The 23249-nt window shown below is 52.3% G+C and overlaps 3 protein-coding genes across 5 annotated transcripts in view; 2 read left to right on the plus strand and 1 right to left on the minus strand.

Annotated features, from left to right (window-relative positions):
* The window catches only part of CSNK1G1 (casein kinase 1 gamma 1), a 101232-nt gene extending 84016 nt beyond the window's left edge, over positions 1–17216 (plus strand). The window contains exons 11-13 of one of the 3 annotated variants that reach the window (XM_026068276.1): positions 1832–1939; positions 5597–5703; positions 11352–17216. In XM_026068276.1, the coding sequence (XP_025924061.1) occupies positions 1832–1939; positions 5597–5703; positions 11352–11406 (270 nt within the window). In that variant the 3' untranslated portion in view covers positions 11407–17216. The other 2 variants (XM_026068277.1, XR_003253907.1) reach the window with 2 other exon arrangements.
* A 796-nt stretch (positions 17217–18012) lies between these two features.
* Positions 18013–20861, plus strand: PPIB (peptidylprolyl isomerase B). The gene is made up of 5 exons (XM_026068388.1): positions 18013–18239; positions 19111–19224; positions 19379–19472; positions 20073–20257; positions 20435–20861. Exons 1-5 carry the CDS (start codon positions 18084–18086, stop codon positions 20555–20557), a joined length of 672 nt encoding a protein of 223 aa, XP_025924173.1. The 5' UTR covers positions 18013–18083; the 3' UTR covers positions 20558–20861.
* A 392-nt stretch (positions 20862–21253) lies between these two features.
* SNX22 (sorting nexin 22) overlaps positions 21254–23249 on the minus strand; it is a 5545-nt gene continuing 3549 nt past the window's right edge. The window contains exons 2-5 of the mRNA XM_026068359.1: positions 23097–23191; positions 22646–22678; positions 22181–22254; positions 21254–21902 (exon numbers count right to left, since the gene is read on the minus strand). Coding sequence (XP_025924144.1) covers positions 21793–21902; positions 22181–22254; positions 22646–22678; positions 23097–23191 — 312 coding nt within the window. The 3' untranslated portion in view covers positions 21254–21792. The remainder of the gene's footprint in view (positions 21903–22180; positions 22255–22645; positions 22679–23096; positions 23192–23249) is intronic.

Below are 23249 nucleotides of genomic sequence, written 5' to 3' on the forward strand. Positions count from 1 at the left end.
AGAGGATGCAGGAGAATGAAGCATGTACAGGCGAGTGTCAGGGATGACCTGCATGGTGATGTGAGGCATAACAGAACCTCTACAGAAACAGTCAGTAGGGCAGGGAACAGCATCCCTGCTGGGATTGATCAGGACCTTCTGTATGGCTCACTGCAACTAGTAACTCCAAACATAAAACCAGTTCAAAGGAAAGATAAATCTTCTAGTCTTAAAACATCTGAGAGTTCAGTCTCTTGGGTTTAGACCTACCAATTCATATTCCAGATGAATTCTGCCAACAATTCATTGAATTAAGAATTGCTGTTTTTATGTGGTGAAAGAGGCATTGAGGTGTAATGTGACTCTGTGATCTATAAAAAGCTCCATCTTGTTCTCCATGAAGCGGGAAGCATTGCATGTGAACAACTTACCTTTTATTGTGGGGACTGACATATCTGAGACCACAAGAGAAGGTTTCTCAGACTGCCCAAGGTTCAAAAGTCAGGCCAACAGCCTCCTGGCTTCAGATACATACTTGGATGGGTACCTTCTGTTCCAGTAGAGACTGGGCAAGCTCAAAAGGTTGGCCTGGATCGCCTCCTCCTCCCCCTGAAAAAACTGTGAGTGGAAGCCATGTGATTTGGTTGAGTGAGCTGAGATGCATAGGTCTCATTGTCAAATGGCCAAAAGTAAATGCAGCTCTTTGTCAAGGACAAGAGCTGATCACTGCTCTGTGACTGGTTTTGGTGGTCATGCTCCTGTGCGTCTCTACTTGGGTATCATTCAACATATTGCAAAAACCTTTGAGGCATTTTGATTACTCGGGGCTCATTGCTCTACCAGAGTATTCCCTCTGCTATTCTGTTCTTAAAGCAGCTTTGCTGAAAAGCAAAATTCATTTCGAAAAGGGCGTTCATCAGAAGTGTGTTTCCTTGTATTTTATAGCTAGTTCTTATCTCAGAAAAAGTACATTAGCTTTGGGCAGAAAGAACATGAATTTTGGCAAAAAGCTGGGAAGTGTGACAAGTTGTTAGATGTAGTTTGTATCTGCTTTCCTAAAACCTGTTTCAGGGTCTCTGCTTCCTAGCTGAATGAATTACTCCATGAAAAGCGCAAAAGGAACATTCCGTATAGATAAATTCAGGATTTTTTTTCCCCCATGTGTAGCACACTTGTTTTGCATTCAATATATTGTTCTAATAATTGCGTTGCATAAAGTTTGCATCTATTTTGGTTGAAGAAGAAACTATTACAGCAAGTTCATCTACTGTGCTTTTTTCCAGCAAAACAAAACCAGGAAAAAAAAAAAAACAACTCTCACTCCAGTCAAGTAGGTGGGGTAGATGTTTCTTTCTGCACTGTACAGATGAATCAGTGTGTGGAACCGGCTTTTGGTGAAATAAAATGTGGCTTTGTTTTATGTTGCAAATTTGAGCCAAAAATACGTATCTTAGGGAAGTCAAATTGTGTATCCGATCCTGCTGCCATGTGAAGAGCTCTGATGTGTGACCTGACAGAGCTGTTTAAACATGTTGTTAGTATGTTTGTTTCTATGCTGAAAAACATGGAAATGAAGCCGTGTAGTGAAATAACTTCCTGAATAGATATGAGCTTTCTCTCCATTTGTCAGATAGAGGAGAAGAAATCTACTCCTGCAGTGGATTGCTGCAGACACCACTAAAGTGAAGTATGAGGTGCACTTGGTAAAGCAAAATTTTACCCTAGCTAAATGTTTAAATGCCTTGCTTTTTGCAGAAAAACTAACTCACTAACAACCATGCTTTCATTTCTACATCTGACTCACCTTGTGCCCTCTCCTCTCTTTCTATCATGCTTCTGAATTTGCGAGCAGGCACCATCAGATCGCCGAGGAGAGTGGGAGATCCAGCCAAACCGGCAGACGAATACCTCGTACTTGACATCTCACTTGGCTGCAGATCGGCATGGAGGATCAGTACAGGTACCTTTTCCCTCTGACTTGTACAACTTTGATGTAAGAATCTGTCTAAAATCCCCAGAAGTCTCCTTGAATTGCAGTTACAACATTAGTGATCAGGAAGGCAATTTCACAGGCTGGTTTGGCCCTGTCCTGTGCCTAATGCTTAAGCCACAGTTTTGTGGAACCCAGGCTGTGACTGGTAACATAATTGCTGTTACCTCTTCAGCAAAGCTTTTCCTCTGAGAGCTGTTTTGATCTCAGATTTGTTTGGTTGTCAAATTGAACACAGAAAGTAGTGTGTATCAGCCCATCTGGTCTATAAAGCACCCCCCTCAGGGATGCTCTTGAGTGGTAAGAGGCAACTGAGATGGGGCCTGTTGCATACAAAACCCAGAAAGGTTAGAGAAATAGTTTTGCTGTTCCAGTTCAGGCTTGACAGGCGAGTTGCTGGTTGAGTGCCTCCTGCCTAATGGAAATCTAGGGGTGTCAGACTGGAGAAGGGCACAGCGCATGGCCAGTGCAAATAGGCTGTACAGCAACTCCCCTCTCAAGATGGAGGGGAGACACGTTGAAGTGTTGATGCAGCACAGTGTCACAACATGTTCTCTTGCTCCCTAGTGCGTTTGTATTTCAGTTTTGGATCCAATGTCAGTGTGAACGGCACCAGCACAAGTGTAGGGGCATGGTGGTTTGCAAGCTGTATATCACCAGTGAGTGCTAGATGATTGCATCTAGAAGGTGAAGCAGGGGATGAGCAACAGTGACAGACAGCATTAAAGGTGCCAGTACAAATAAGTTCTGAAATTCCTGAAGAGACTGCTTCTGCTTATGAAAACATACCTGCCTCTGGCTGTCGTTCAGCCTCGCTAGGGGCGTTTCTTGCACTACTGCCAGGGTAAGATGGCTTGAAATACCAGAGGGAAGGTGCAAGAGTTATTCAAGTAAATGAGAGCTGCCTAACATTGCTGGCAAGGTGAGCTTTTTGGTCTGCCAAAGAGTTTGCCTGTGAGAGCTGGCTCTAGTGTCAGACACAATCCTAGTATGACTTTGAAAACTGGCTCTGGTGAAATGGGAACTAATGCCTGGAGTGGGACAAAGCTGAACAGAGGAGACAGGAAGTCTTATTTTCTGGAGCTCTCTGGAGCAGTATATGCATCTTTCACTATAGTCTAGTTTATTGTGCATTCATTGCAAGTGGCAACAGCTTGAGGAAAAAGTGCTACCTGAATGTGTCTTAAGAGACTACTACACTATTATGAGACCAAATGCTTGGAAAAAGCTGAATACTGTCTTGTATACGCATCCTCATTTGAAGCCATGTGGAGCCCTGTGCTTTCCTTTGAGGTGTGCAGTACAAGTTGCTGTTTCTCACTGCTCAAAAAGCACACGTCATGGTGTTACTCTGAATGCCAGTTGCTGGGTGAAATCGCTCTGTTCTGCAGTATCTAATTCCAAGCAGAATGCGACAGAGGAGAGGTATTTTCAGTAAGCGCCATGCTGCTAAAGGTTCCCTTTCCTGGCTGGAAACGCTCTGCTCTGTTGTGCCATTTACCCTGGAAGTGCCCCTCTTGCCAGCAGGCTCTGATCTCAGACAAGAGCAGACAGTAGAGAATCCAGCTCTCAGTAGCTTCAGAATGGGTGTTTTTATTGGTGTTGTTTTACATACAGGGAATAGTTTAATCATGCAAAGTGAGCATGAGCCATGTCTCCCCAAGAACAGCGCTGTGCCAGAATAGCTACAGCAATAAAGCAGTCCTAGTCTGGATTTGATCGTGAGGGTCGCCTATCTGAGCAGTTTCCAAGCAGGTATATGCTACTAAAAGCATTAAAATTCTGCTTATCTGCAGCCAGGAACAGCAGATATTCTGCTGTGCGTGGCTGCTCCGACTGCAGCGTGACGGACACTTAAACGGTTTCTCAGCAGATGTCCCAGCTAACACCGAACGTTTGGGAAGTCAGTAGTTTTAAGTGACTGTTTCCTTTAAGGCAACTGTTGAATTTGCCACATCAGAATAAAGTGGCGAATGAAAAAAAAAAAAAAAAAAAGAAAAGGAAAATCTTCAGCTGCTTCTTGTTAAATTTCATTTTACAAAAGGCTTTCAAAGTGTGGGAAGATCACGGGGAATAGTGCAATTAACTGCTAGTGTTTAGCAAAGCTGTGTGGGAAGTGTGGGGGTCCTGAGAGCCTGCATAGAGCTACAGTGCAGTCAATGAGTTTGAGAGGGGGACATCAAGAGGACCCATGGGGTAATCACTAGAGAGGAAAGCTCTGAAGAACATGTGAGCTTATTTCTGACCTGTCTTGGCAGAAACTGAGCATGGGACATGTTCTACTTTCATTTCTGCAGAAACAACAATTGTTGGTAGAACTTAAGATTTCAAAAAAAATATGTATAGAGGCACTTAACAGTGAGGAGAACTCTTAAAGATCTGCTGCTTCTCTGGCTTCCTTCCCTTCATCTCTGGTGGTTAGGTCATCCTGAGCCACCAGGAAATACCTGGTAGCGCCTCGACTCCTGAAATGTGCACGGACCATAGGGCTTCCCAGACTCAGTTATCAGAGTTACAACCTCAGCTGCTAACTCTCCTGAAGATTGGAACTCCAGGATGTGAGGTACCTCCTTTTACCTTGTAGAAAGGCAAAGAGGTGGAGTGTGAGTGGAACCACCCATCATTACAGCTCTGGATTCAGGAGCAACTGCAGGTGTTCAGAGCAATGTGCAGAAGCCTGTCCTACCTTCCAGATGGAGTGTGGAAAGACCGGCTGAACTTTGGTCTGATACGGGCTTGTTTGTTGGTCACTGTTGCAGTCCCACTTGCAGCAGAGTGATCGTGAATTATCCAGAACATTATGTGCTCTCCTGGGTAATGTACCCCTGGCTCCTGACAGCTGGGGGTACCTATATGAAAACATTCAAGTAAGCCATACTGTAAACTGTGAAGCAAAAGGAGATTAGAGACCATATAAATACCTTTGGGCAATGAAATCATTTCAGGAACTGGCTGTGTAAGGAATGAGGTGTTGAGGGTTCTGGAATGAGTTCTTCCCCCTCTAGTGGCAGGCAACAGGTCCAAGTCCCTCACAGGCCACCTAGGGATTTCTTGGTGCCTCTATATGCAGGTGTTCACTTGACCTTCCCAAGAAGTGTCCCTGCTGTCTACAGCCAGTGCTGTGCTAGATGCTTCAACTGTCAAAACGTGGGTCCTAGAAGTTAGTGTCTCTAGAAGGACTGCTCTAAAGGTGTCAGGAGAAAACAATCAGCATAATACAGTTTGTGTATGTATAAGGCTGTCAGTTAGTCTTCACACTGATTTTTCCTGTTAAGATCCCAGTGGAAGAAAAGCACACTGTGGGGTAGCCTCCCAAAGACATTGTGAAGACCTGTGTTGGTACAGAACCAGAGTGAACTAGTGAGCACGGAGTCCCCTACCTGCTGTTCTGCTTGGGGCAGAGCAGACTAGTCTCTTCAATTGACTGCTGGAAACAAGCACATGGTTTAAAGGCATCCAAGGAATCCCACAGCTTGCTAAGAAAGAGTAGAGAGACAGGAGCAAACAGAAGTTGTTCCACAGACTTCCCATTGCTATAATATCCCTTGTCCAGGCAGATGGAGGCATATCGCATGCAGCTGTGCTCTTTCAGGGGCTTCATTAACAGGGCATTCCTTTGTGTTTCAGGTGGTCAGCTCGACCAACGGGGAGCTGAATGTTGATGATCCAACGGGGGCGCACTCCAACGCACCAATAACAGCGCAGGCAGAAGTGGAAGTGGTGGAGGAAGCTAAGTACGTTTGCTTTACAAACAGGCTTTCCACTGGTGTGGTGATTAATCCTCCTTTGAAATGAGTGGGGATATTTACCCATAGTGAAGTACTTGATGCTTGTATCCCATGACCTTTTCCTGCATATTGCTGCTTTTGTGCATGGTGCCTTCAGTGCTGCTGCTGCTTTTCACACTTGTCATGGCCGAAGAACATAACTCTTAATCAGAGCATGTATTGCGAAACAGGTGGTAGCACAAATACCAAAATAACATGTATTGATTTCAGGAATCCCGGTGAGCGTCCCCTGTTCCAAAAGGAGAACGCACTGTACTCTCGTGCTGAGATTGTAGGAGTAGCTTGAGCACAGCTCAGTGAAGGAGTTGTTGGTCTGAAAGTTAACACTTTATTTCTGGCTGCAAGAAGTGGAGACCTGGTATCCAGAATGGTCCTAAAGTAATTCTTGCAGGAACATACAGTTTTCTATGTGAATTCTCTTGGTCCAGCCCAATGGAAGCTCAATGAGGGAGAAACCAGAAATAGCCTTCCTGCTTGGGGGGAACAATATGCTCACTTTGAGCTGACCTCAGTGTAGCAGGACCTATCCTCTGTAGCTTGTAGTGAAGAGTGAGAACTGATGTACAAAATTGCTGCCTTGACCATTTTGGCCTTCTTTGCACAAGCACTGCATCTGGCACCATCATGTCACCTTTTGCATGATCCTCAAAATGGGACCTTCTTGCTGCCTCTGAACTATACTTGGACCCTAGCAGATCACAGTGTAATACTGACTTCCCCATACGAGAGGTAAATAGGCCCCGGGACTGCCTTTGAACTGGTTGGTGCCATGACATTGTCCCACTGTCTGACTATAATTTGACTTGACGGCATTGGTGTTGCTTGTCCCATGTTGCTTGTCTTTAGCCTTTATGGGCACTTGTGTTAGGAATGACGTGTGGGAGGGTAAAAAAGTAAAATGGCAGGTATGTTAAAGTGTGTGTTGATGGAAACGGTCCCTAGGTGTGTATCAGGCTGGAGCCAGTGCTGGTCTCCCATCTTATTACTGCGGTCCTGAAGATAAATGTCTCTCACTGTCTATTCCTCTGTTCCTTGGGAAGCACTTCTGCTTGATCTTGCTTGCTGGTAGCTGGCCAGGGTTCGATCCTTGCAGTGACTTGTCGCAGCAATGAATATGCTTTCTCCTTCCAGCCAAAAGAGCAAGCCTTGGTTTTGCTACAGGCTTCTCATAAAGTACAGCAGAGATGAGGAGGTCTTGAAGTGCAGGTTGCAGAGTGGGCAATATTCCTCTTAAATACAGGTAGCGTGCCTGCAGAGGCCACAGGTTTGGTGTTGCAGGCTCTGTCTTGGTCTGAATGACTGAAGTGGGGCTTACTGGGCAAGTGGCTTGGGGTTGCTCCTAGAACAGTTGAGGCAAATCGCCACCATTAACGGTTCTTGATATGGCAACCCAATGCAAGGAAGAGTCAGCTTTTAAGATGGGATCACCTTCATTCTGTTTCTGTAGGGCCTAGTTCAGCAAGGCCTGGGTCCAAACCCCAGGCCTGTGTACAGGAAAATGTCAAGACAGGTGAAAAGGAACATGGGCTGTGCTGCCCAAGCCATGTCCTGGGATGTGTGGAATTGTTCTGTCTCTTTCCAGGCCCTGTTTGCATGGTTCAGATTTGGTTTTGAAGGGTATAACAGTTTATTATGAAGTTGAGCACAGGCTGCTTTGCACTGGCAGGGGCTGTTGTCGTAATTCCCAAGTGTAGTCTGCTTCATTCCTCTTGCCACATGGGGGACTGCCTTCATCTTTCCTGGCATCTGTGATTGTAAAACCCCTCAGTTAGGTGAGGAGGGCAAAGGATTTCTGGACTTGAGTAACTGCTCTGCAGTAAGGTGGGCCAGAAAGACCTAGAACTAGCTGAAGTTTGTGGCTCTGTGTTTGAGATGAGATGCAATACTGGAGAGGTCCTGCCCTGGCACTCCTGGCAGGCAGAGGAGATGTGCAAATGCTTCCGCTTTGGTGTGCGCTGGAGATAAGCTAGCGATCCCAGCAGTGTGTTTCACTGAACCACAGGTCACATATGTAGATCTGTAATCTGGCCCTTCTGCCTCTGGAGCTGCAGGGCATAGAGCAATATCTTCTTCTGATGGCCTGGAGCCCCTTTCTGTTCCCAGCCCCAGAAAAGTACCCCATGGGGCCTGTGCCCTTGTGGAGATTGTGGGATGTTTGTCTGAGGCCTCAAGCCCCTGGAAAACGTGGCAATTCTCAGCAGCAACGTGGCAAGGGCAGAGGTGGTATGAGTGCTGGGGGTGGGTGGGTGGTCAGGCATGGTGTGCGTCTGCCAGTCTGCACTGCATGTTTGCATGGCTGCAGTGACATGCTTTCATCCCACCTCTGTGAACTAATTGCTCTTTCTTCCTTTCTGTGTTTTTTCTCTACACTCTCTGTAGCTGCCTGAAAATGCTCAACTTGTGGTGAGTCCCTCTCTCCAGTCCACATGCAAGGGGGAGCGGACCAGACTAGACTGGGGTTGGCAAAATCAAACCAACCAAACCAAACCATAAAAAGGCACAAACTCAAAAAGCCAACCCAGGGCTGTTCTGATTTATGACCATGCTGAGAACCGCATACGATATTGGGGAGGGTGTGGGCTGTGTCTGAGCGGCCACATTAGGCCAAGCAATTAGGCTGATCTTTGAGCTGATCTATGCAAAAGACAGATTTTCTGTTTGGCTTACCATCTCCCCCAAACTGTTACGTCCGTGAGCAGATGATGTCTAATGGAGTTGGGCAGAGTCGGGACCAGGCTTGCCAAGCATCTTGCAGGAATTCCTCACACAGATGGTTATGAAGGGAAAACCCTGCACCCCAACCTGGCTATCGAGGGGAGGAGGGCAATCACTTCTAGAAGAGTTTCCTATGAAGAGACACAGGCCAGGGCTTATGTGATTGGAGAGTATAAAGAAGTGGTTGTAGACCTTGTTAGTGACAGATCCCTAGCTAAAGCCACTGCTTGGAGTGAGCTAGTGGGAGATGGCTACTTTCCAGATAGGCTGAGAACTAAGGGGCGGAGGGGGGGGACACCTGCAGCTGCCAGCTGAGAGTACAGGTGAACTGGCTTCTCTCTAAGAGCCTGTCCAGCCCTGTTGGTTGCATTACTGCAAGTCCAGCTCAGGTGTATGTACAATCTACCGTGCTTTCTAAGTCACAGCTGTAGTCCCAGGCTCAAGGGGCCCTGTGGAGGCATTCCCTCCCTGCCTTGCCCCTTCTGGAGCTGGAGAAGCAACTTACCCAATGCTGCAGAGTAAACTGAGGGCCAAGATGAGACTCAAGTGAGGAGTTTGTAGGTCCAGGTGGCATTCTGGGGTGCTGATGAGTAGGAATTGCTGCAGAGCGAGGTGAAACACAGGAAGCTTGGATTTGCTCAAAAGCCCCATGTGTGTTGAGGAATGTCCTTGTTCGATGACAGACTGACCCTTCTCTGCCCTTCTCTCCATAGGCATTGCCTCCTCCTCTGGCATCTCTGGCTTCTCTGTATGTCATAGTCTGGAGCTGTTCTCTTGGGCATTGTCTGCATGCACAGAGATCATGTTCTGTAACTGTCAGCCTGCCTTATTCTTTTATTTTGGTGTTCTGCCTCTGCCTGTCTGAACTGCCAGGACTTCCTTTCCTGAACCCTTCCCTGGACCTCTGAGTAAAAGCGTAAATAGACAGTCACAAGGAAAACCAGCCAACAGTCAGTTCCCTCCTTACAGTGCCCAAGGAAAGGAGTGCTGCTCAGCCCTGTTCTTCCCTTACCAGATGCATGTGAAATCATAACTCATGCATTTTCTGTCATCTCTCCCCATAATTATTCCCTCCTATTTATTAGTACCCAAGTCATGAAGGCAGGTGGCTGCTGTCGGAGAGGAATACTGTGATAGGTTAAAACCAGAGAGGGCTGCAGATGGCCTGAAGTGCAAGACCAGTCCCGGAATGGGGGGATGGGAGGGGACCTGTAGTCCCTGGCCTGTAATGCACAGGAACCTGGGTTATGTGGCAGTAAAGCTTCTAGACTGTGTGCTGCAAATGTCAAATGAGGTAGCAATGATGGAGCCATCACAGCTGACAGGTTGCTCTAGGCCCGTGTTCCTGGGAGGGCAAGTGGTTTTGTATTTTTCTCAGCTCGTCTCCAAACTGGGCCTGTTAGGAGTGCTTAGAAGGAACCCAAAGGCAAATCATGGACATTAAACTTCCCCTGGGTCTTAGTCCTTGCAGGACAGAGGAACATGCAATGGGAGGTCACCCTCCCATTGCCTTGGCTCTTTCAGCTCTGTGTGTTCTAGGGAATTTCAGTATCCTCAGCAAATGATTTGGGCTGACATGCTTTGTTCCTATGGTGTTGTTGATCACCCATCACTTTTGCACCCCATAGCCAGGCTTGTGCTTTGGGGGCAAGCACCTTCTGGGGTGCAAGTGAGAATGAGAACTCCGTTCCTCTAGCTCTGAGAGGACAGGAGTTTTGTGCCAACATTTCAGAGTGTATCCAGCTGAAAAGACTTGGAGATGTTGTTACAGTAGTTTTGAACACTTTTGGTCTGGCTATTAGTAAAAGATGCTTGTAGGAAAAAAAATGGTCTTTGCATAGTCATATCTGCTCTTGTTGCTTAGCTACACGTCCCTTCCACCAGCCTGAAAAAATACTCTTTCAGCATCACCTGGACTTCTCTGGAGACAGCTGTAATGACCAAATGAGAAAGATATGTAGCTCAGGAGCAGAACTTGCAAAGAACAAAGATGTTTCCTCTGTGCAGAGGATTCCTGACTGAGGGAGACTGAGGATAGAAATATAGATATGCCCTAAAGGCCAAGTAATTCTGTAGGAAGCCAACAGGAATAGAAAGCCTGGGCAATTGCTTTCAGTATAACCCACAAGTGAAACCACCACTGTTGAAGGTTCAGCTGCGGTGTTCTTCTTACCACCTCAGTCTCCACTATCCATCCTTTTGCTTCCCTAATCCCTGAATGCTGTGCATCTTCCCTGCACTGGATGAGGGAAGAAGCAGGAGTTATGCATACCTGCACTGGATGATTTATCGAAGGTTATTGTGAAAGGTTCAGTAAAGAAACCTGGTCCCTGATCCAAGAACTCTTCAAAACATGTCTGACTGACTCTTAAGTGAACAGTGTTAAAAGGATGTGCCTCATAGCTGGGAAGAGTAGCCAAGGCTCACTGTCCTAATGCTCCTCAGGGCTTGCGCCGGGTCTTTGGACAGAGGGAACGGAGTATCTGGATCGCTGTTTTACTGCTTTTCCAGATGGCTCCTCGTGTTCCTGTCCCAGTTAAGCATCTAGAGGAAGAGAGCCTGGCTCCTGGCGCTCAGGGGCTCCCACAGGGCTGTGCCCTGCTGTTGCTGCGGCCTTTGGGCAGCAGGAACCATCAATATTCAGCTACTTGCCTTCTCTGATCTGTCAGTCCAGGYGAGCATCAGCTAGCCACAAGCAGCTGCTGACCTTGTAGACCTCCCTGTGGGATGGCAGGTCTGTTTGGGCCTTAGTGCCGGGCATGTGGAGGTGCTGTTGCATGTTACTCTGAGCGGAGGGAAGCCCACCATGGGCGCTGGGTCAGCAGGGGCCTGCTCGGGGTGCAGTGCGGGGCTGACTTGCCTTGTTCTTTGTGCTCCAGGTGCTGCTGCTTCTTTAAGAGGAAAAGGAAGAAGACGGCTCAGCGTCACAAGTGACCAGTGCCTCCTGGGGCCTTGCAGGAACACCACCTGCACCTGCAGCTCCTGCCATGTCTTACAGGAAGGGGCTTCTCTTTAGGGGGGAGGAGGAGGCATAGGAGGAAGAGAAAAAAGTGACATTTTAAACCAAAAAGAGAAGAAAACGTTCCAAAACAAACCACTCTGGGGTGGATCTGCTGAATGGTCTCCCTCGTTCACTCCAAGCCTGAAGCTCCTTTTGGGACCAGGACTGTGGCTGGCTCAGGTCTTGGTCGCCCTGGGAGGGGGGCTGGCTGGCTGACCCTCCTTCCCGTTGTTTACGGCGAAGGCATCATTCATGCAAACCTGAGGACTGTGCTTAGTTCCTGCTCACTTTACTCCCCTCCCTCCCCTGTGCTCTCTGCTCCTCTGTCCTCCTCCCTCCTTAATTAAAAAAAAAAATACCATAGGCTTGATTGGCTCTCAAGAGGGCAGGAGGATGCAGTCTGGGCAAGAGAGTCGTGCGGGAGAAAGGCCTGACTGCTGCAGCAGTAAGACACAGGTTCCTTTTTAGGCTCCTTGGGAACAGTTACACTGTAATGTGCAAGCTGTGAGAAATTTGCAATCTACTGTTCCAGTTAGGTTTTCTGGCTTCCTTGACACCTCCCTCCTCTGATGGTAACAGAGCAATGTGGATTGTTTTAAAGAAACTGACGTCGTTGCACTTTTTATTATTTTTAGCATTACAGATGCACATTGTATCTGTGGATTTCTGCGTGGACAAGTGATGCCAGCGCAGACAGACATTCAGCTGGGAATACGGTGGGGTGCGAAGAATGCCCTCAAGTGGGGATGTTGACAACATCCACACAACCCTCATGCCAGTCTGGGGTTCCCAATGCCCGTTTTGGGTCATGCGCTGGGGAAAGCATACTTGAATTTTCAATCACCCTTTCTAGCTGCCAGTGAATGTCCCTACCATGGTTTCCTACACCGTGCCTGACCCAACCAGCCCGGAGACTAGCCTGGTGTTGGCAGGAGGGAGCGGCATCAGCTTTGCCGAGCTGGAGGAGTTTGCACTGGCTAAAGATGTAGATCTGGATTAAGGTAACTGGAAACCAGATGTTTCCCAAATCATAGGCATTTCTTGGTGTGTGGCTAGGCAACTGGGTAGCCTTCTCAAATCCCTCTGGTAGGGTGGTTATGAATACGCACCTTCTGCAAGAAAATGTTAGCAGGGGCAAAGCTTCCCCAGCAGGGGAGAGGATACTTCACTGCCTTAATACTGATTTCATCTCCAGATGGTCAGATAGGTTTGACTGGAATAGCCTTCACGTCCTCTCCGTGAGCACAGGCCCGGAGCTCTGCTGGCCTGGGGCACGTGGGATGCTGCCCCACCCTGGAGGGTAAGCCAGAGTTCTCATGCGCCACTTTTGAGCCAAACCAATAGCTAGCAAAGGGCTTGGAGCACTTTGCACAAATGTAAAATCTTGCATCCTACTGCAGCATTTCCAAACTCGAGGCTGAGGCTGCTCTGGGGTTATCATGGATATGGCAGGGCTCCAGGTGAATTCAAGCAGCTTCTTTTGGGGGGGGGAGGGGGGAGGGGGGAAAGGGTGTCGCTGTGAATAGGTTCCTTATGCGTTGTCTTTCTACATGTGACATCTGACTAGGCTGGGACTGTTCACTTGAGTGAGGGACTTAATTTGTCAGAAATTTGGGGCTTGCTCACTCCAGTCCCTGAATTCCCTGGAAAGTATGAAGGGAGGAAAGGCAGAGACTAGATCTCATTATCTGTTTTTTAAATGATGATCTACGTAGCTTGGAGTTCATTTAGTGGCACTTACTGAAGGTTCAGTTCCCCTTGCTGGGAAGAAGCAGGCTTAGGGGGCAAGAGATCATCATGAGCAGGGAGCTTCTCCGCTTGCTCTTTGTGCTTCCTGGAAGCATGCAACCACCGCTGTGGTGTCAGCATGGAGGAGCCTCGTTTCCACACCAGGATCCCTCTAGGGTGTCTCTTAGCCATTCTCTTCTGAGTTATCTCAATGCCTTATTCTGACGGAGCACAGCTCTGAGGCTTGGCTGCACCTTCCTCTTTCCCCCAGCAGAAAGTTAAGCTGCAGGCTGCCTCGCTCTTCCCTTGCTCACCCACCAGGAGATTTGTACACCCACTGTTCTCATTCTGCAAAATGCTTTCCTTTAGGTGTATCACGGGCAGGGGCAGGAAGGGACTGTTCATCTCCTGCATGTGAATGCTGGGGCGCTTTGTCCTCTCTTGCCCTCCCACCAAAGGGAGGACAGGGACCACTGCTGTGTTCCACCACTCTCTTGTTGAACTCCTCCGCTGCCGGTGGCTCCCAGGAAGTGCAGGATCTCTGGCACGGGCGTTCCCCTCTCTGCTGTAGGAAACCATGGTTTGGCGTCTTGCGGGGGAAGGGGGCACAGGCGCTCCCCAGGGAGAGCAGTCGTGTTCTGCAGATTGAGCTGGGCCCCGACACACACTTCTGTTGCTGCCCTCCCAAGCCCCACTAAGTGCCTGTCACCAGAACTCGATTCCTTCTGCATCTCCTGCCGTGTTTGGTCATTCCTCGCTGCTTCCAGTCAAGGGGCAGCTTGTAGTTGCAGCGTATGTAAGTGTTTGCAGGGTGAGGGAGGGCGGGAAGAAAAGGGGCCATCTCAACAGTTTTTGTTCTTAAATGTTTTTTTAAAGTGAATGTATTTGATTGTTTAGAAACTTTCCTGACCTTGTTTTTAAGTGGGTTGATTTGAAAGCTGTTTCACAATGACCCGCTACTGCTTATCTCTGGAGATACAATGTTCTTTTAATCCTATGATGATGTGTTTGTAGGGGAGGACTGTCCCCCCACGGCATGCTGGTAATGCTCACTTGTACCAAGCCCTCTTGCACTATAATCGTACGTTGGGACTCTTCAAAAGGGCAAAGATGTTTTGTTGTTTTTTGTTGTTGCTTTTTTTTTAAGGCAGGTAAACAGTAAGGCCTGTGCTTGAGGAAACTGCTAACCCCAGGGAGGTTGGAGGTGACTAGGAGATACAAGCCAGACTGAGCCAACCATTCTGTGGTAGGAAGTAGGGCATTAAACCTACCTGGGCAACCTCTCCTGTTCTCACTGGAAGTTAACTTAGTACCTGGGATATGCCTGTGCCCCTTGCCCACGGAAGTGAGGGAGGGGCTTTCGGATCAGCTGTCTGCCATGGATGTCAGGGAGCATTCAGCATCACGCTGGGGTCCCAGATATAGTTCTCCCATGGTGTGGCCCACCAATGTTGCGATGCAGTTTTCTGAGGTATCAAGTGAGATTTTTTTTTTCAATAAAACATTGCACTGCTGCATTGTTCTCCATGAATAGATGTATTTATTACCCTTTCCTGAAAACACTTATTATAGAATATTTTCTTTTCCTTTGCTTCTCTTGGGCTCTCTTGGTAACCCTCCCCTCCTGCGGTAAGCTCTGAACCCTCCTTTGAGGGGATGGTGCATGGTTTGGGAGCTTTTGAACACTTTGTGCTTTAAAGCCGTGAACAGTTCAGCCCCCCCAGAGCTTCACTAAGGAATGATGACACCAAACACTTCTCCCTGTGTCTGCCCATCCCCACTTCAAGCATCCTGGGTAACAGAGAATGGCTAAGCGATTTTTTGCTTTGACCATGAGGATGTGAACCAACCAGAAACATGCTGGCCACATGTCAAGTGGTCCCCATGTCTCTGGAATAGCATCTACAGCTGCCACTTCAGTGGCAAGGCATCAAGTGTGTCTTCCCCCGAATGGAAGGGCACCATATATGCCTGTCTGCTGGCCAGGGCACAACAAGGGGGGCTTAAACAGCTGAGAATCCGGCACCGCTTCCAGCTGACCTTAGCCCACAGCAGAGTCCCTGGGCAGCATCAGCATGTGCAATGCTGATACCGTGCCTGTGGAGGAGGGTGGCAATGACCTGTACCGGACCGTTGTTGCCTCGAGTGCCTTCTTCCTCTGGGAGTCTATCCATTTATCAGGCTATTGTGTAGAAAGGAAAAGCCCCGTGTCACATATGTGAACAGCTGGAAGGAACTGACTCCCAGGATTATGAGGTTTTCCAGCATGCAAATAGATGCTGCTTATTTATTCTCCATCCAGTCAAAGAAAAGCATTAAAGGAGATGCTACCTATTAGCCAAACAGAGCATCTTTGAAAAGCAAGCGGCTTTCACTATATCTAGACAGGGAGAGCACCTGTAGTGTGCCATCAGGGATGACTCTCACTCTTAGAAACTGCTTTGTGCCAGGATCCGCTTTGTTGGGACACTTTTCTCCTTCTGTTTCACAGCCTTAAATGTAATATTTTTAGCATGAGCTTTAATTTCCTGTTCCCAAAAAGTACTCTTGGGATATTTGTGCTCTGAGAAGGAAGAGAAATCTCAACATTTCTTTCCCTGGCCCTTGGAAACATTCATCTCTACCAGGCAATTCTTCCAGTAACAAATTAACAAACAGGTAACGTACTAGTACGCCACTGAGTTAGGGCACGCTTAAGCCTGCAGGGGTGGTACTTGGCTCTAGAGAATGTGCCAGGAAGTGTAAGCTGAGCATGGCCTTGATTACTTTTGGAGGAAGGGGTGTTTAAACCCCAACGGGAACCAACGGGTGAGGACAATATCCAGCCACAGCAGCCATTGTGTGCCTCATGAGGCCTGCTGACACGAGCGAGAAACAATGAAAAAGGATGCGTTTGTGAAGGGCTCTGTGTTTTCACAGCCCACTTGGGGCTTGAATTCTGACAAGATACTACCTTCCTCTCTTTGGGAGGAGGACAGCAGGCATCTAATATAGGGTTAGAATAAGTGACTTAGAAGCGTCCTCCTGTGCAGGACTCTCAGTTTTCAGGATGTCCAGATGTGCCATACTCTAGGAGTTTTGCTGGACTTGAGTAACTGTAGATTTCTAGTGTGATGTGAGGAACCAGCTGAACATACTTGGTTTCTCAAGCTTTGTTGAATTGTATGGTAGGTGATTAACACTGACCCAGATCTATTTGAGTAGACATAAAAAATGTACTTCCCACATATTCAACTAACTCCAGTATTTGCAAACAATTGTGCTAAGCTGGACACCAGCACCTGAAATAAACTGCAAACACTTCTGTGTACCAAATCTGGTATTTAGAGAAACTTCAGCCTCTCTGACGAAGATCTTTCTCCTTTCTCACTCCTTTCTTTAGCTTTATCATACAGTCTCACCTGCTCTTCATCATGCCCTAAGTCTTTCCTGGGTAAGAACTGAGGGGCTTTAGCATCTTCACTGAGTATTAACGAGTTAGAAGGGGGAGATAGGGCAAGTTCAAACAACCCATCTCTCTGTCCCCCAGCACTGGGGGCACCCACCTGGCTGTCACTGCTTTAGGGGATTGTTTGCAGCATTTCTTTCCCCTGGACAAATGGCAGGTGAAACCAGTGGCCACAGAGAGGCAGGGCAAAGCTTTAAAAGGTGATTTGTTTTATCCTTTGGGGGAGTGTCTCAGGAAAACAGTTGATCTTTGCAGCAGGGGTTTGCTTCCCTGTCCACGCCAGGGCAGAAGTAACGCTAGGGCCCTGCCCTCCTCGGTGCTGGGCCTCGAGCGGCCCCGCAGCTGTGCAGAGGAGGGCCTCGGACACCGGGGGACTGTACCGAACAGCCCGGCACCCCTATCCCCTAGGGGTACTGCCAAGGGCCGAATGCCGGTGGAAACGGTGACGAGCTGTAATTTATTTTGTCTGTTTAATTCTTCCCTTTGTACGTGCAGGAGGGGAGGGGATGTTTATTGCCAGTTTTTTTTTACTGTAAAGTACATAAACCTCAACTGTGGACTCCTTTCTACCCCGTGTGGCTGTGTGTTTCTTGCGGGCGGGGCGGCAGCTGCACCGCTAGGCGGGTGCGCCGTGCCGGCACGGGCCGGTTCGGCCGGGGCAGGACCCGCGGCCCCCGCTGCTGGCCGCCGCAGCCTCTGCGATCCCGCCCGGCGGGGCGGGCCCGTTCCGCACCCCTTGTCTGGCTCACTTGGGCGGGCTCCTCCGGCCTCACGGCTACGGGGCTCCTGCGGACGGGGCGACGCCAACGGTGCCAACGGCCCTGCTGCGGCGCGAACCCCGTCAACGGTCCCAACAGCCCCGCGGCGGCGCGAACCCCCTCAGCGGACCCAATCGGCCCCGATGCGGCGCGAACCCCGTCGACGGTCCCAACAGCCCCGCGGTGGCGCGAGCCCCCTCAGCGGCCTCAACGGTCCCAACGGCCCCGCGGCGGCGCGAGCCCCGCCCCCAGCGGCCTCGGCGCGCTGCCGCCCCAGCCCGCCCCCCCGTGCCGGCTTCGGTGTCTCAGCGCCCCGCCGGCGGCCGCAGCAGCGGCGCGCGGGGCACCCCGGGAACTTGTCCCCGCCCCTCCTCCGCGGGAGGCCCAATCGGCGCGCCGCCTGGGCCGCCGCGCCCCGCGCCGCTCCTCATTGGCTGCGCCCGGAGCCGCGGAGCGAGGGGCAACGTGGCAGCCGCACCGCAGCTTGTGCTAGCGCCGCCCCCGGCGGATCTCATCACCCCGGCCGGCCGGAAGGCACCGCCCGTTCCCTCCCCCCCCCGGCGCGCTCGTTGGTTTCGCCCGGGCGGCCGGAGCGGGCGGCGAGCGGAGCGCGGCTCGGAGCGTACCACTGCACGGCGGGGGAGAGGCGCGGGGCCGGCCCGGCGGGCGGGGCCGGATGCAGGCAGCGCGGCGGGCGCTGTGGCTGGGCTGCGAGCGGCGGAGGATGAAGGTGCTGGTGGCGGCGGCGGTGCTGGGCGCGGCGCTCCTGCTGCTGCTGCCCGCCGCCTCGCGGGCCGACGAGCGCAAGAAGGGCCCCAAGGTCACGGCCAAGGTCGGCGCGGGGTCCGCGGGGCCCGATCCGGGCGGGGCGGTCTGGGCCGGTCTGGGCCGGGCGGGCCTGGGCCCCGGGGCTGGGCTTGGGCAGGCCCGGTCGGGTAGGCCGGGCCGCAGCAGGGTAGCCTAGGATGGGGCTGCCTGGGCTGGGCCTGGCTGGGTGGGCTGAGCCCGAGCAAGGTATTCCAGGCTGGGTCAGGATGGGCCTGCTTGGATGGGCTGTGGTAGGCCTGGCTGGGTCAAGGTGGCTCGAGTGGTTTGGCTGGCATAGGCCCGGCAGGGTCAGCTGGAATAGGCCTGACTGGGTCAGGATGGGCCTAGTTGGATTCTCTGGGCTGGGCCGGGCCAAGATAGTCTAGGCTGGGTCAGGATGGACCTGGTTGGGCTGGCTGGGGTAGGCCTGGTTGGATAATCTGGGCTGAGGTAGTCCGGGATGGGCCCAGTTGGGCCAGCAGGGGTAGGCTTGGTTGGGTCAGGGCCTGATTTGGTAGGCTCAGTCTGGCCAGATCAGTGCAGTCTAGGTTAGGTCAGGATGGATGTGGTTGAGTAGGCCGTATCAGACCAGGCTAGCCCAGGTTGGGTCAGGATGGGCCTAGCAGGGTAGGCTGGGCTAGACTATGGTAGGCCAGGTTGGAGTAGCTCAGATTAGGATTGATGTGCCCAGCTGGGCCAGGACAGGCTGACTTAGGTTGGTCCATGGGGTTAGGCCCAGCTGGACTTGGTAGATTAAACTGGGTCGGGACTGGACTGACTGGGATAGGTGGGTGGATTAGGTGGGGCTGGGCCAGGCCGGGGTGGGTTTGGTTGGCCCAGGGGAGGTCCAGCGGGGATCAGGCCAGCTTTGTTGACACCCTTGTAACCTCTCGAAGGTGTTCTTCGATCTGCGCATTGGTGAAGAGGATGTGGGCCGTGTCGTCATTGGGCTCTTTGGCAAGACTGTGCCCAAGACAGTGGACAACTTTGTTGCACTGGCCACCGGAGAGGTGAGGTGCCACCAAATGCCTAGCCTTGCCTCCCCCCCCCCCCSCCCTTCTCCCACCAGGGGGGGCTCTTCCTCGGTGTCCTGTGGCAGAGCAACCTGGAGCTCTAGTCTGTCTCCTTGTCTCACTCGTTTCTCTGCCCTCTCCTGATCTCTAGAAAGGGTTTGGATTCAAGGGCAGCAAGTTCCACCGTGTGATCAAGGACTTCATGATCCAGGGAGGAGACTTCACCCGTGGAGACGGCACCGGAGGTAATTTGGCCTGCACCAGCCTGGGGGATCCAGCTGCTCCCTTGAGAGGGGCCACATTCCTAACCCACTGTCCGGGCTCCGCCAGGAGGCCAGTGTGGAGTTAGAGCATGACAGGGCCAAGTGGGGCCAGCACATGACTTGTAGAGACCTCGGTGTTGGGAAGGGATGGACAGAGCTAGGCTCAGCCCCTGTTCCTGAGTGTGCTGTAACTTGGGCCCAAGTAGCCATGCCCCTGCCCCAACAGGAGTGGGAGCTGGAGCGCTGTCCTCGTTGTCTCCCGCTGGGAAAGCTCTCCTTTGCAGCAGCTTGTGCCTCTGCTGGGTGTCCTGGCTGCCAGGAGTACAAGCCTTCTATCAGCGCTTAGCAAACATTAGCAAAGTCGATAATATCGGCGTTGGAGAGTTTGGGGCTTGCTAGCTCCTGTCAGACCTGCTTCTTGTCACGCTGCAGCTCATGGCAGTACAAGGTCAGGTCTGCGCTGCCCTGTGTCCTGCCTCTTCCCAGAGCAGGACCTGTCCTTGGCCCAGGTCTGCTCTAACAGGGGTCACTTATCCGGACTTATTTCCGTCAGTGCAGCACAACCTTTTTTTTCCCCTTTAGGCAAGAGTATCTATGGGGACCGCTTCCCTGATGAGAACTTCAAGCTGAAACACTACGGCCCTGGCTGGGTGAGCATGGCCAACGCTGGCAAGGATACCAACGGTTCCCAGTTCTTCATCACCACAGTGAAGACGCCGTGGCTGGATGGCAAGCACGTGGTGTTTGGCAAAGTGCTGGAAGGCATGGTAAGGGGGGGGTTAATCATTTGTCAGGGGTGGCACGGCACCAAACAGATGTTGCACAAGCAGGCTGGCTGGGGACAGAGCACTTTGGAGAATGGGACCCTGCTCTGAGCTGGCTCTGCCTGGACAGCCAGTGCAGCACCCAGCGTTGCCCTAGTCTCACACATGTTCTTTCCCCAGGACGTGGTGAGGAAGGTGGAGAACACTAAGACAGACAGCCGGGACAAGCCCCTGAAGGATGTCACCATCGCTGACTGCGGCACCATAGAGGTGGAGAAGCCATTTGCCATCGCCAAAGAATAAACCACCCTCCTGGCTCAGCGAAACGGCAGGGCCCTGCGCTGCGGAGGCCCAGCCGCAAAGGGCTGCGGGCCTGGGGCTGCCCCGCTCTCCTCCCCCCGTGCGTTTCCCTGCCTCCCCGGCATCATCCCTGGGCAGGTGAGCAGCAGCTGAGCCGCTGTGCCCCACGCGCCCGCCTCCGCTGCCCAGGCCTCCTCCTTCCCCCCTACCACATTCCAGCTGGCCAGCAGGCAGGACGGGGCTCCTCTTCCCATCACTTTTGTAAGAAGCACATGCACCAATAAATGTGACCAATGTGTTTTTTAGAGAGTCGCCTCGGTCCTGCTTTCTGAGGGCTGGGGCTTGCCTGAGCCTAGCATCTATCTAGCAGCAACCCTGCTTGCGCATCCCTCAACTAGGCTGGTCAAGGCCTGGCGGGGCAACTTTGGGAGCTCTTTGGAGGTCCTGGTCCTGCTAATTCCCCTGAGCACCCCTGGGGCAGGGGTCAGAGACCAGGAGGAGAGGTGCACATGGGAAGGGGGAAGACTGCTACGTGCTCCTAGCTGTGTTTGAGGGGGTCGTTACCCAAAGTAACTTCCCCATGAGGTCACCTTGTTGCAGCCAGCCCTCTTCACCCTTGTCATGTCTCATTAAACTGAGAGCAGAGCTGCAGCTGGCCTCAGATTTGCTTTTGTAGCACTCCAGAGCACAGCAGTCGTCTGCCAGTCAAGCCTGAGTGATTTATTGCACAGTCTCCCAAGCGCCAGAAGCCCAGACACTGAGGGCTTTTCCCAGTACAGTTCAGGGTCCAAAGGCTCCTCCCGCAAACCCGAAACATGGGGGCAGAAGGCAGAACTCCTGCGCTTCAAACTAAAGCACTTGAGGGCTTGAATTGCCATGGGTAGAGCAGACACAAGCCAGCTCTAGTCTGGAGAGCAGCTGTGGCTCTTGCTGTACCACTTGGCTTCTCCCCCCCTCAATTCTCCTGTCTGAGAGCAGCCCCTCTTGCTTTCTAGCTCCCTGTGCCGGAGTGTTTTACCTCTGTGAGCCTTCCCGGCAGGCCTGGCCGGCCACTGCAGCTGCACCACACACACGTGCTTTACCCGAAGAGTTTCTAGCCTGAGATGTGGGGTCAGGCCCCACCACTACGTCCCTTCCCCGAGGCCCAGGAGACCCATCCGGTGAGCGGGGAGGGCCCCCCGCAGAGCCGGCCTACCCTTAGCAGCAGTGGGGAGGCGGCGGGTGCTGCATGCGCGTGCTCAGGAGCCCGGCTGGCCGAGGCCCCGTGGCGCTGCCTTGCGAGAGGAGCAGCTCTCCGGGACGTAGAGGCCTTGCAGCACCCCGCTCAGGACCGTATCAGGAAGCAGGTCTGCAACGCAAAAGGAAAGGGCTGAGCGAGAGCAGAGCAAGCTGAAATGAGAGCAGACTTTTTGCCGCGACGTTGCTTGGCCCRGGGCTTTGGCCAATCAACGCCTGCAGGGGGAACAGTGAGCTGTTCCCGGAGCGCTGGGCCCTGCAGCGCTCTGGCTCCCAGGGACATGCGGAAAGCAAAGCTGGAGCAAGCCKCAGGGGAAACAAACTCATCACACCTGCCCTGCCCAGCTACAAGGGGAACACGCGGCTGCAGCTCGTGACCCTGCTCCTTACCTGTAGCCGGCGGCCGCACGTAGGGGTCTCTGCAGAAACTCAGCACTGGCCGCTGGGAAGGCAGGCAGCCAGGCCTGCAGCGATAGGAGAGAGGTGAGCACCAGCGGAAGGTCCCCTTGTCCCACGAAGCCCCTCGTGCTGACCAGGATGGCCCAGGCCTTCCCACCAGCTCCTGGCTAAAAGCACACCCACCCACCCCCCGGGGTGGGGGGCAGCATGTGGCATCCGTGGAGGTCCTTCCCAGGAGTCACCACAGCCCCCAGCTCGGGCAGGTGACACCACCTACCCCAAGGCCCCACTAGGCGCTTGCATTCCCCAGCTGCCTGCTCTGGGAGCAGGGAGAAGCCAGCGCTGTCGCAGGAGAGCAAGTCCTCGCAGCAGGGCTCCTGGCTGTCCCTGCCGAGGGGACTCTTGGCAGTGGGTCCCCAGCCCCACCACCGCACGGCAGCCCCAGCAGCAACCTACCTGCTCGCCTCCGTGGAGAAGCAGCTGGAGGAGCTGCAAGGAAGCAGAGCAAGTCAGCGGCTGGGTGTTAGAAGAGCTGCTGCCCTCAGCCTGGGCACTGCTGCCAGCAACAGCCGGGTGCCACTGCCTCCTGTGTGCCAGCCCCCCCACCGCATGCCAGCCCTCCCTCCACCTTCAGAGCAGACATTGCTTCTCCGCATCCCTGCGGTGGGGCACGCGGAGGCTGCCAGGAGAGGCTGGCCGGAGCAGGCAAGGTGCCTGTGCTCCAGCTGAGCGCTGAGCTCCAGGGAACATTCCCTGTCGTCCCCTCCCRGCCAGGCTCGGGGTGCTTTACACCATGCTGCGAGAGGGAACAGGTTGATGGTGGCCATCACCGTGCAGGGTGAACCGGGTGCTGTGAGAGCCGTCAGCGCCCCCCCCCCGGCCAGGGCTCCAGCCCCTGCGTACTCACGCCAGGCTGGTGGCCTTGGGGTCCTGCTGGAAATGCCGCACCTTCAGGAAGTCCAGCACCTCCTGGGGAAGCTCCTCATTGTGGTACAGGACACCCTGAGCGAAGCGCACACTCAGCGTGGAGGGGGTCGGCACCCCAGGGCGCTCCGGGGCG

The sequence above is a fragment of the Apteryx rowi genome, unplaced genomic scaffold (genome assembly GCF_003343035.1).
Source record: "Apteryx rowi isolate R43461 unplaced genomic scaffold, aptRow1 scaffold_27, whole genome shotgun sequence".
In the NCBI taxonomy this organism is placed as follows: Eukaryota; Metazoa; Chordata; class Aves; order Apterygiformes; family Apterygidae; genus Apteryx; species Apteryx rowi.